Raw genomic sequence first — 13,717 nt, 5'->3', positions numbered from 1 at the left:
TAGGATATCCAACATGCAGACTGCAAAATTTTAATGTAAAAAATCATCTTAATGAAGTACGCATGCCAGATATCTTACTCCTACAGAACAGTATTAAAAAAGCACAGTGATGCAAGAGCTAATATATACATTCGTAAAGCCAAATCCTTAAATTTGGGATCCTAACTCTTGTAGCTCATAATACAAACACACATACATCAGAAGAAAACTTCCACAACATCATGGAGCCAACACAGCCCAAAACACTTTTCAGATTATACGATGCAGAGTGTACACAATAATAAAAATTAACAAAGAGCTTTCAAACTCAAATTACAAGGGCATGCTTTGCTGCTAAGCCTTGACCAGCAGTACTAAAAGTTATGATCAGGGTATCAACTCTCGACTTCTGTATAATACATGATTTGCGAATATGAAAAGGCCACTTTGGAAGTTCTTTTGCATCCTGTTTCATATTAAGAGAGGAATGTGCTGAAATGTGTTTGGATTACACAACTATTGAGTATGTCAAACAAAGCCTGGTTAGAATTGACACAGCGGGGAGTTTTGAACTGACTCGCTGCTGCTCCAAGGCTCAAGTAGTGATCTAAAATTTTTCGGAATGCACCCTTTTCCACAATTCGAAGTTCAAGGGGTCCAATAGTATTAGCTTTTCTAGAACCAACATAGCCTGGATCAATTAAAGACTCGTCCATTATTGAGCAACATCTATTTAGAACACTTTCATTTATTTTTTCATTGAGCTCCCAAAAGATTACATAGTGGCCTGGTTCAGTTGACATATCTGCATAGCTTGTGAAGTCTACCAGCTCCACGTTTTCTTCCTTGATGAGTCTGATAGCCTTCTCAACAGCTATTTGCAAATCTTTTTCAGTGGTCTTGTCAATATTTAATGTAAGAAGAAGGTTCTTTCGGCATAAATAGGACAACTGTGGCGTAGAATTGTAAAATCCTGTTATTCTGACAATATCACCAAGTCTGTACCTGTAAAGTCCTGTATGCAGACAAAGACATTGAAAGGAGTGTCTCTCTATTATATAGTTATAAAACTAATATATGTGATGTATATGTCATTCCAAATTGATTTACGAATCTTCTAATAAGGTGCTTCATAGCAAATTTATCCATCCCTTTATTAAAACAGGGCACTTCAAAGGGAAAGGGATGGATAAATTTGACGAAATTTTGTGCCATAAGAATAAAATATCCCCATTAATCTAGACTTCAATGTACTTCTGTTAATAAAATTAAATTTTCAAAGACAAACAGAAAGCTCAAATTGCAAATTGAATATTAGCAGAACAAGGGGTGGAACGCACCACCGAATGTTGTGACAACCACCTCATAATCCTGCCCATCTTTCACTTCTGTCAGACCCACAGGCTCGGATTCAGTATAGTGGGCAGTAGCTACACTCTGATCCAGTTTCCATTCTTCAAGATGCACATGGAGTGGAATGAATTCAAAATATGCAAAGTTGGGTACCGCTGTGAAAGTTGTATTCTCTGGTGAGGTTGTGGGATCTATATTGGCAGCAATCCAGCCTTCAGTGGCACCATAATCTGCACTCAGCAATGGTAGATTGCCTGCGTAATGTCTCAATTTCCTTAGGTACAGCTCCATGGAACCTGTCATGATAGCATAAATATATTTGGCACCAGGCCAAAGCTGTGGGATGATTCCCTGCCAATTCTGATTGTGCTTACATTTTTCATAGATTTCATCTGCTAAATCTGGATTTGGTTTAAGCAATTTGGATACGGCTGCCCGCATAGAAGGTACTGTGATTCGTTCACTAAGTTTCCCTTCCTTGATATCAGAACAAAGTTCTTGCCAGACATGCTCAAGAGTCCGGAGAGCATCTACAATAGAGTATGCAAAAGTTGACTGCACATATTGTACTTCATTTGAATAAAGCAATCCACATAGGAGATGGCAATACAAGGATTGTTGAGAATCATTCCCAAATACAACCTCATCTGGACTGCATGGAAAAACCTGGATGCTCTCCTTCCACTTCTTATAAAGTTCACTACGAAATACATGTGAAGTCGCAGTGCAAGATTTAAAGCCCCCTTTCGTCTGAATTTGTTTACTACCATAGACAAATTCAAGGGCTCTTGCCCCAGGTCTGAGTGGGAATAGTCTGCAGATTGAAAGAAAATGGGTTACTATTTTCATTAGGACATCTTGTCGACATTAATATAATTTTGTTGCATTTCAATTTTGATTACTCAATTATAGGAAATATATGGCTGTATATAATGTCATATGTTAATGGTATGCTAAAGACCAGATGGACTGTCACATTTGTCAATAAATCAAAGAAGAAACAAGCAAATAATGGTGAGCTCTACATAGCATTCTAACATTTAACCTGTAAGATGGAGGTAACTATAGCTGCAAAAAATACTTTAGGCCGTGAAAGATATAGCAGTGGTGGGACCACAACCAGTGTCCAGCATTTATTCCTCTCTCCTTTTCCCGTTCAAAATGAAAGGATACAGAAGTTAGATAAATAAAATCAGAAATATGTGGTTTGAGGTGTGCAGAGCATTAATCAACTTGATTTGTTTGGGCATTCAAGGCATCACCAAAGAAATGATAATTCAATATAAATTTTCTTTACTCTTACACCCTGCAAGAGATAATAAAGCCTTCTTTTTAATTTGGTAAATTCCCCCTTTTGGAGGGGGGAGTGTGGGGTACGTTCAGCTTAGTTGTTATGACTTAAAAGGTATCTCTTTCATAAAATTCACAGTTCACTTGCATCTGGACTTGTCCTTCAAGGTATGTCACTCCCAACAATTTGAAAGCAGAGTTATACCCAGTTTCGAGGCTTGGTAATGTCTCTTGGAATTTGAGCTGGGGACTCTGTCATGAAAGTCCCCATGCTTTTACAGTTTACCACTTGAGCTTATCACTAAATATAACGAACCAATTTTAGGAACATAATGAAATTTTAGGAAATGCAGAAAAGAAAAACATCAGTTTTCTAAATCCTAATTGATATACAGATGCACTTAACCATAAAAGAAGAAATGAAATCATCTTGGGAAATAGCATTACTTTGCTGAAGATTGTAAGCTTAAATAAAATTACTTGAACGACAAATAGATAAAAAGAAATACACTAGATCAATGCTTTAATCATCAAATTCCATGTTGACTATAGCACTCGTAAGATTATTTTTATAAAATGAATGAAATTTGTTAACAGCGTGTAACTTCAAAGTAGCATCAAGCATACAGAAGAAGCAAAAGACCAAATCAGGTACCTAATTCTCCAAAAAACCACTATACAAATGAATTTTAGTGCACCAACATCTGATAAAAGGCATCTATGCTAGTTGCTAATTTATGTAGTTTTATTTCTTGAAATTGGATTATTTCATTTGATGCTGGCCAATTGGCCACAACTGAAGTTTAAATTAATGTCAAAGTTTAATTGGTTGTCACTGGCCATACAGATTAATACCTCAAATTGAAGTACAAGCAAGTTTAAGATTCCACTTATTATAGCTGTTAGCAAAATTCTAAAGTTGATGTCTTGATATCATGGAAGCATGCATATCTGAGAATGTCAGAATAGAGGCCCAAGTATGATTAATGAACCCTAAATCTGCTCACATTTAGTTCCATAACTCCAGAATTGCAAATGTGGACTAGATGGAGATGACTTAATAAAATTTATTCTTATGGACACGTGGTTTTACAATGCTACCACCTTGCTGATACCAATACCAAAGAACAAGATCACTACAAAATGCAAGGAAGCAAGCTAAACTCGTGCATGCACACTCCACACAATTCACTTACCAAAACAAAATCACTGTTGAATGGCATTCTTTAATATTTGTTGGCACAAGACATCAATAATTTGGTAAACCAACTAACTCTACTTATTAGCCCACCATAAAACAAGATTGCAAGGTAAATAACTCAATATTACCATTCAAATCCTTTTCATCATTTCATTTCCATTTCAATACATTTGCATTTTCCTTTAGGAAGCTATTACCATGTCGCACCACCTTCAATGATGATACTGATAGACGTTAGCTGCGCTTTCACCATCCTCATGAGACTATGGTACACATAATAGTCAACACTTCCTACAAGGCTATTAACTGGAATGCATTTAATTTTTCGGTCCATCCTGTTCAGGGTATTGATTATATTATTAGGTCATACCACCATCCATAGAACTCTAGGCACCACTCAACCAGGTCTCCATGCACAGCACCGTTGACTCATCAATCATTTCATTCCTGCAAACATCCCTCTTGGGATCATCCTTTCACTGCATTCCTTTGCAATGCATTAATCTATGCCACCATCCGCAGGACTATAGCCATATCTCAAATACATGCCCTCATCCACAAAATTCAATGTACAATAAATCCACCATCCACAGGACTTCCAACTTGTCAATGCTGCCTCCAATAGGATTGTTGGCCAATATTCATTTAGAACATCTGTCATGAAACCTTGGGTCTAGAACTAATCAATGTATAATTTGGTAAAAACGTGGAGAAAAAAACAATTGGGTTAAATAGTAGCTCTGAGGTTGGTGATGGAGACAAAGAGTCGTTGTCCATTGCCAACCTATGAGATGCTCCTCTAGCTGGAAACAACTATTCCTCACTCTTGGTATTATTTGTCCAAAAATCTCATTAGAGCTGTTTTAATCTAATTCGTTTTTAGAGGGCAATTTGGGAAAACATTACATTTTATCTACATTGAAATTATTTGTTTTTGTTTCAATTGTTTGTGGTATTGTGTTCTCTCTTTGTTTTTAAATTGATGATCAAACTTTGACAATTTAATCAATAAGATTAATATAAATTGTCAAGCATCAAGAACTAAAAACCTTAATACTAAGAGGTTCATCCCACAGTATGGTGGTTAAGTTGTGGCATTGTTATTGCCACCAAGGTTCAAACCTCTACTGGGTCATTGTGATCGCAAGCATTGTGCCTTCACTGATCCAATGTGCTTGCAAGCTTGCACCTCAGTGTCGATGCTGCTGGTGTTCATGCCAAGAGACTTAGTGCTCTAGACAAGTGTGCATGCCTGTGACTTTGTGCTCCAAACCCTCGCTGAGCTGGTGTGCTCACTAGTTTTGTGCCCCTGCTGAGTTATTACGCTCACAGGCTTAGACAATTTGTGTTAATGTTCTACTTTCATGTCGGGGATGAGGTCCCCCATTTGTTGCCTCACCTGGTTCGAGCCAGGCCAAAAATCCTATGTTTACCAATCACAAAAAAAAAAAAAAAAAAAATAATCTAATTCTAAGTCTATTTTATTAAGCTGGTATGACTCACCCTCTATGTGATTTAATATATATAACTAGCAATTGGGTGGTTGTGATGGACAAGTCAAATATTTAAAGGATTCCATTTTTTTACCCATCATCAAAAAACATGTTCAATGTGATGTCCCCTTTTGGGGATATACCTGTTTTTGCCAAAAATAAGAATTCCCACAATACAATTTATTTACAAATAGTATTATATTACATAATTGCAATTCAATTTAGGGAAAATTGTAATCAATTAATATCAGGGATCTATGATCGTACACAAATAATTCCTATTGAAAAACATAGTATCCTAAATGCAATGAATCCAATTCTTAGCATATTTTCAATAGCCAACCATAGTAGGAATTTAATAAGAAGGTCTAGTAGGATGCCCGGAGACTGTCCTCACAATTAAGCCCAAGAGCGCGGAACAACCAACCAAGGCAATTCAACCCCTTGGCCCACAAGCTAACCAACTTGGGGTGGGCTACTTAATTGAAGAACGCCCAGATACTGATTCCTCACAACTAAGCCCAAGAGCGTGGAACAACCTACCAAGTCAATTCGACCTCTTAGCACACGAGCTAACCAGCTTGGGATGGACAACTTAATTGGGAAAAAACCAGTATTGCTGCAACTCCCTACCATGTTTCCTCACTAATCCAGGTATGATTACTTCTAGGAGAATTAAATGAATAATTACTACTGTTTCTTGATGGATTGGCAATTTACTTCAATAAATAAATTAAAGAATTATAAGAGATTTCATAATAAACAATAGATTCACCCATATTGCATACTAATCACTTTGCTAAATACAAATGGCAACCATTGCTGAATTCAATTTACTTGATCCATTCTATGGATGCCTTCAACAAATGACTTTTTTCCTCCTATTTATATCTTTATGATGAGAGAGTCGCAACCTTTCATTACGTCCATTGCCCTTGCAAGGGATATAACCCTTCATAATTAATCGTTGCCCTGCTGAATTAACCTTTTGCTTCTTTTTTGCTTCTTTTAGGGAAACACTGCCTGATAACATCCCTTAAATAATCCTAATCAAACTCAGACGGCCTCCCCTTTTAATAAATCTCAGTCGGCCCATTAAAATAATTTGCTGTTTAATCTTCTCTAATTCTGGTCGGCCCCTCTAAATTAGTTGTTATTTTAATCTTAATACTGGTTGGCCTTATAATGATTTGCTATCCTGGATTTCTTTTATCAAGACTGCGATTTCTGGCAGGGGCATGACATTGAATTGTCCCTACCGTAAAATTAAGAAGAAATCCAGAATGTGGAAGAGCCACTATCTCTCCTTGGCTGCTAGGTTTCATATTTGTCAAAATACTATCCCCTTAAACATTTACGATGCCTTGATTTGGTTGTTTGGTAGTTCTCAAGTTGAGAGCATCCAAAAGTTAATTAGAAGTTTCCTCTAGTCTGATGATACAGGCAAAAGGAAAGGACATGCAGTGAACTAGAGTGTTGTATGAGCAAAGATAAAGGGGTTTTGGCCTTAGAGACTTGAAAACCCAAGGTGTGGCTTTGGCCACAAAGTGGAAAGTTAGGACTTTGAATGGAAATGAGCCTTGGAAGACCTTAATTAGAAGAAATATTCAACATGTTGTTCCTAAAAAGGCCAAGCATTGGAAAGTCCTTCACTCTCATGAAATCCTGTTTGGGAATTTTTCAGTTAAACCTACAGGGTCTAGGGTTTTTAATAGTATTTGGATGGCTTGGGAAACTGAGGGACTTAATTGTTGGCAATAAGGCCTTCAATGGAAATGATAATGAAATTCTCAATTTTAGATCTATTTGGCAGAGCCTACATTGGAACGATAAACCTCTTTCTCTTCTTCGAGATTGCATTTACCAAGACCTGGAACGGTAAAGGAATTTCTCATTTTAGTAATATTTTTTACTCTGTCTATATTAAAAGCAGGCTTCTCTTAAAACCACATATCCATTGTCTAACTCTCATAGAAAAACTTTCACTATGCTTAGAAAAGCTCTAACCAATATACAAGCTCCTGGTAAATGAAGTTTAATACTGATATCTATGAGAATTTTCAATGTAAGGATGGTACTGCCTTCTTCAACATTAACTCTACTAAGTTGTACAAGCTTCTCATAGATACCCAAGAGGTCTTAAGCTCATATTAGTTCTGTTTGAGAAGTCTATATTGAAGTCTATGTAAGGATGATACTGCCTTCTTCAACATTAACTCTACTAAGTTGTACAAGCTTCTCATAGATGCCCAAGAGGTCTTAAGCTCATATTAGTTCTGTTTGATAAGTCTATATTGATGACAATACATGGTCTCTTATTTCTAAATGTTGTTGGTAAATGTTTAGAAACTAAAAATAATTGTTTTAGATGGCTTTTTGTTGGTCAAAAAAATTTCCGTGGGTCCAGTCTATAATATGTCTGACTTTTGCAATTTTAATTGTATTGTGTAAAATGTTCCTAAGGATTTTGGTCACCTTTTTCAACTGCAAGCTTGCTAAAGCTATTCGGACCTTATTCTTGGGTAATATCTTGAAAATAATTATTTATGGCATTATATTCTATTTGGTTAAATCAATAGTCTAAATCCTATGCTTAGTTTTTTATGTTTGTTCTTTTCACTGAGATTTTATAGGTTATTTGAAAAAGAAGGAACCTTGCGGAGTCTTCCAGGAAGCTCATATTCTATATTATTATTGTACAAGTTACTATGACATTGGAGATTCCCAAGGAAAGATTTATGAAGATCATGGATGATGATTCAGCTATGGTTTACAAATCAGATGTCAAATTTGCAGAATTTTGGCTGCACGATTTCAGAAATTCTGAGCAAAAGTTTGTAAAACAATACATGGAATTTTGGAATCAGTTCAACAAAATTTATAATCTTGGAAAAAGAAAAGAAAGTGATGATTAGGAGATTCAAAACAGAAATTTGATAACACTGACAATAGAAATTCCACCTCTCTCCATTAGGTACATTTGAGATGGATGCTTATAAGGAAGTTACAATCAGGATTGGTAGTGGTAATTGGTTCCTGCAGTAGTTCTTTGCTGTCAACCTGGGTTAGAAAGATCCTAACTGTTGCTGCATTACCTGTTTATGTTTTGACTGTAGCTTTGATTATTTGCTCCTGTTTTGGTGATCATTCAGATGCAGATTGCATACAAGGCTCTTACTATGCTAATAAGCACCCTCTTCAACTTCTATTTTACTGTATGTTCTGAATGCTAGCTATTTGAACTGATGGTATTAAATAGTTTTGTAAAAATGGCTTGTTGTAGTACTGTATGCTTTAATATACTCTCTGGCTGATAACTGTTTTTATGTATCGGTTGTAAGATACCTTGTGCCTAGCTGGGCTGACGTGGTTTCCTGGACACATCTCTATTGTAATCTATTTCCTTTTAGCAATAGATCATCAATTTAAAAAAAAAAAGAGAATCAACTTTTTTTCTAAGGAAACATTAATTTACATCAAGTTTAACAAAAAAATATCACACTTGATACATTTGAGCAAATTGAGAATTGATTTGTTACTGCTAGTGAAAGTCCACATTTGTATGGCAAGATGTTGCAAAATCTGGTCAATTGCACTACAAATTATCAAAACAGAAGTAGATATGAAGTTATACTTGATCCAAACAGTCAAAAGAAATAGCTGTTAGGGTCAAATACCATCAACGACAATGCAGGTTTGGTAACCACTGCTGCTAATATCAACAGGTTGGTAAGTCCCCAATTCCTTTCCTCCTTGGGAATCATAGTGATTTTCACACAACATTCAGATTTAAATAAAATTCCTATTTTATTAAAAATCTAAAATCCTTTTAAGCCTCCGCATGTTATTGTACTTTGTTACTCCAGTTAATGTTTAATGTAATGACTCCCAAAGAGATAAATTAATCTCAGCCCTTGACCATCCACCTCTTAATTCAATGCTCCACATTAAAACCCTAAAAATGAGCCAACAGGCTCCTTGAAAACCCACATCCTCTTCGCCTTTTTGTCACATGCTTTTTAAAATCACTTTACAAAAAAAGGGGACAACTTAAGTCTTTAGACTAGGAGTCACTTAAGTTGTATAAAGACATGCCCACAACTTAAATTTCACTATAGTTCACTTAAGTTGCATAAAGAGAAATGCCCACGACTTAAGAATAGAATAAAAGACAAGCCTAAGACTCCACACTTACCCAATAATGCTCCAAGTCATCTTCCTCTTGGGTAAACCAAGGAAAGGACAGCCAATGCATTGTTAAGCCCAGAGAAACAGGACTCGCCCGGACTCACCCAAACTCGGCGAGTCCCGGTCCGAGTCATGCCCCCGAGTTTGGCGAGCTCGGACTCGGACTCGGACTCGGCCGAGTCCAGGGGGCGAACTCGCCAAACTCGGCAAGTCCCGTGCCTGGGACTCGACCGGCCGGCTGGGCTTTAAAAAAGCCAAAAAAAAACATTTTCTAAAGTTTTTTTAACTTATTTTTTTTATGTTATTTATCCTCCAACCCTAAAAGTGAACTTCATTTCATTGATTTGGCAAAATAGGAGGAGAAAAGTGAGTTGTGAAGAAAAACAAGGGTGCATTGAAGAAAAACCAGCAAGGAGGAAGCTCAAGATTTCTTCCATTTATCACATTGGGGCTGCATTGTGTTTGAATTTGGTGCATCAAGAGTTGGATAGGAAGAGTTTGCAGCTCATTTCAAGCTTGTTGTAAGAGTTAAGATTGTTTTTTTTTTTAGATTTTTTTGTTTCTTGTATGCAAAAATTTCATTTTCTATTCATTTCTTTTGAAAGTTTTACATTTTTTTCCAAAATCTTTTGTATGTTACTATGTAGGGTTGTATGTAGAGTTTGTTAAAAAAAAAAAAAAATTTAAAGTAGGGTTTAAAATTTTGATCAAACCCTACATTTAAAAAAAAAATTACAAACCCTACCTAAGTTTTTTTGAAAAAAATGTACAATGAGAATGAATTCACAACAAAGAATGAATGTATTAATTTTTCTTTGTATTTGTAATGTCTTGTGACTCTTATAATTTATTGCACCAACCTTCACTTTCTTATTTGCTTCAAGTTTCACAATACTATCATACAATGTCTTCATCTTCTAGACCCCCAATTAGAAAGGACCCCGATTGGAAATTTCACGAAGATGTTCCTAGGCAAAGAAAGGGGCAGACAAAATGTATGTTTTGCAAAACAATATTCCATGGAGGCATTTATAGATTGAAATACCATATTGCTTGTGTGCGTGGCCATGATGTCGACCCATGCATTGAAGCAACGACTGAGGCCATACGTGAGTGCTATGTAATGGTTGAGGAAATTGAAAGCAAAAAGAAGCAAAAGGAGGATCGCACGGCCATTGGAAGTGGGACAGCTTTAGGTTGTGTTGGAGGGCCTTCTTCCATGCCTCCACATCGTCCCACTCACCATGCTACTGCTAGTGGTAGTGCTTCTTCTTCTGTAGGTGCAACTACTCATGTTCCTAGCACTGCCAGTGGTAGTGGGACTGGGAGTGTTAGCATTGGACCTAGAATTCGTAAATCTAGGTTGGATACCTTCTATGTGCCTCGCACTACTCCTGGGTCCCAACAGTCGCTTGAGAGCATGGGTTGGAACAAGGAGGTCCATGATGCCACTAAAATGGTAGTTGGCAGGTTTTGGGTCTATGACAGTGTTCCATTCTTTACAGCTAGGTGAATGTTTTATGTTTGATTGTTTTAATTTTTATACTTCAATTCTTCGTTTTATTTTTTCTCGTACATACTACATAGTACATACTTAACTTGTCTCATTTAATTTATTTGTGACAAGTCTCCTTATTGGCAAGAAATGGTTGATGCCCTTACCATATGCAGGGCGAGGTTCTTGTTTCTTCTGCAAGTGATTGATTAATTTTAGTTTCATTTAGTCATTAATTTTTTAATTTTCATTTAATGATTTTTTGAATGATCATTGATCTTGCTTTATTTTTTTATTTCGGGGGGCACCGTTTTCATCAAGTCCATTGATGCCTCCGCCCATTGCAAGAATACCGCCTACCTATGTGAGTAGATAGAGGAGGTGATTGATGAGGTGGGTGAGGAGAATGTGGTACAGGTGGTGACTGACAACACAGCAAATTATGTTGCTACAGGTAAACTTTTGATTACAAATACAAACTAATTTTGTCTGCAAATTAATTACTATTTTGTAACTTCATTAATTACAATGCAACAAATTATGTTGCTGCAGGTAGACTATTGATGGAGAGGCACCCATCTATAGTTTGGACTCCATGTCCGCCCATTGCATTGACCTCATGTTGGAGGATATTGGAAAACTCCCATGGGTCAAGAGATGTGTAGAAAGGGCGAGAAATGTGTACAAATTTGTATATAATCATTCATGGGTGTTGGCTCTTATGAGACAATACACAGAGCAAAAGGAGTTAGCTCGTCCACGAATCACAAGATTTGCCACAAACTTCATCACACTGCAGTCCATGCTTTGATGTAAGTCGGCCTTGAGACGTATGATTGTTGGTGAGGAGTGGTCTTCCTCATCCTATGCTACCACCCCTGCAGGGAAAGATATGGCAGACTGCATTTTTTATGAGCAAGACTTTTGGATCCCTTGTGATGAGATAGTCAAGGTAAATTTTTTATAAATTCTACAATTTAACTTTTTGTTTTATAACTTATTCATCATATTCTCTAATTTGCTCCATTTTCTAAATTACACTATTTTCAATTTTGCAATTTGTTAAGCCCTTGGTGGTTTTGTTGCGAGTTGCGGATGGAGAAAAGACCGCAATGGGCTACATATATGAGGGCATAAATAGGGTGAAGGAGGGCATCAAATCCGTCTATGAAGGAGATGAGAGCAAGTATGGTCCCATTTGGGAGATCATTGATAGGAGATGGCATCATTAGCTTCATAGGCCCCATCCATGCAGCAGCCTATTATCTGAATCCGACATTCCATTTTAGCCCTACTTTCAAGGCTGATGTGGAGGTCCTTGATGGGCTATACTCAATCATGGAGAAGATGGCACCTGCTAGTACTACTCAGACAAAGCTTATTTGAGAGCTACAGTTGTTCTCAAATGCACAGGGGGAGACCTTCTCTCGCCCTATCACCAAAGAAAGTAGGACAACTATGATGCGAGGTAAAAATAAATTGTAAGGCTTAATTTTAGTTTTATTGTACATTGTTAAATCAATTTATGAGTGAGACTAATTTTATTATTTTTCTCATTTCAAACTCAGATAATTGGTGGAGCTTTTTTGGCCCAATGACACCAAATATTCAGAAGTTGGCCATTCGCATCTTGAGCCAACCATGCAACGCATCTGGTTGTGAGGGCAATTGGAGTATGTTTGAGCACATACACTCCAAGAGGCGCAATAGACTATCCATGGAGAAGATGAATGATCTCGTCTTTGTTCACTACAACCTCCACCTGAGAATGAGAAAGATTGCATTAGCTGACATCTCTCCTATCATTCTAGACGAGGTTGATCTTGATGCAGGGTGGGCCACTAAGACAAACTCTGCGGCTGTCTTTAGTGATGATGGCACTGATTGGATCGACCAAGTAGATATAGAGGCTGAGGTTGTAGCCATGGCAGAGGAGGAGCGAAGAGCACGAGCAGAGATAGGAGATTCAGAGGCAGATACTGATAGTGACACAGATGTTCCTGATGTTGGTGAGTATGGCATGGTGTCACGGGGAGCGGCTATGGCTACCGAATCATCCAGGACCTACCTTAGATGCCTTCGCAGGGAACCAGGGCCAGAGGGTGCACGCTTCTCTGAGCCAATAGGCTTGTAGATGTACTTACCTTTGGTATTTGTATGGAAAATTTGATGATCATCATCATATGATGACATGGATTTTTTATTCCATGAGTTTTGCAATATTGTATACATTTGACAATATTTATATATCTATGTTTGTTATTTCCTTCAGCTACAATTTGCGTTTATGCTTATGTGATTGATGTATACTTGTGTATGTAATCAAATGAGCCGAGTTTGATGATGTTATTGTGTCTTTAAGGTGTATTCAATAAAGGGTGCATAAAACAAGTTTTAAATCTTTAAAAATCTCTAAATTTCTTGAGTTTTTCACTTTCCCGAGTCCAATCGAGTCTAACTCCGAATCTCGAGTCCAAGTCGGCCTTGCCGAGTCCGAGTCCCGTTTCTTTGGTTAAGCCTCATGGTTTGAGTTGGGGACATCACATACACATAAAACCTAGCCTGTGTTTATTGTCACCATTCTGCCCTACAATTTCCTAACTCAAGAAACAAACCTGTGCAAGACTAGAAACTGATGTGAGCTGAAAATATTCTTTCAGCTAGGTGAGCAGTGCAGGCAGCAACCTAGTCCATGGGCCACTATTTCAACCTTCATAA

The 13,717-nt window shown here is 37.2% G+C and overlaps 1 protein-coding gene across 1 annotated transcript in view; it reads right to left on the bottom strand.

Moving 5' to 3' along the window:
• Positions 1-222: 222 nt before the first annotated feature.
• The window catches only part of LOC131060157 (jasmonoyl--L-amino acid synthetase JAR4), a 74,144-nt gene continuing 60,649 nt past the window's right edge, over positions 223-13,717 (bottom strand). Inside the window, exons 3-4 of the mRNA XM_057993278.2 lie at positions 1,320-2,146; positions 223-994 (exon numbers count right to left, since the gene is read on the bottom strand). Coding sequence (XP_057849261.1) covers positions 456-994; positions 1,320-2,146 — 1,366 coding nt within the window. The 3' untranslated portion in view covers positions 223-455. The remainder of the gene's footprint in view (positions 995-1,319; positions 2,147-13,717) is intronic.

This window comes from Cryptomeria japonica, chromosome 7, assembly GCF_030272615.1.
Source record: "Cryptomeria japonica chromosome 7, Sugi_1.0, whole genome shotgun sequence".
Taxonomy (NCBI): domain Eukaryota; kingdom Viridiplantae; phylum Streptophyta; class Pinopsida; order Cupressales; family Cupressaceae; genus Cryptomeria; species Cryptomeria japonica.
Note: the sequence above shows the minus strand (reverse complement) of the source record. Positions and strands in the feature narration are given on the sequence as shown.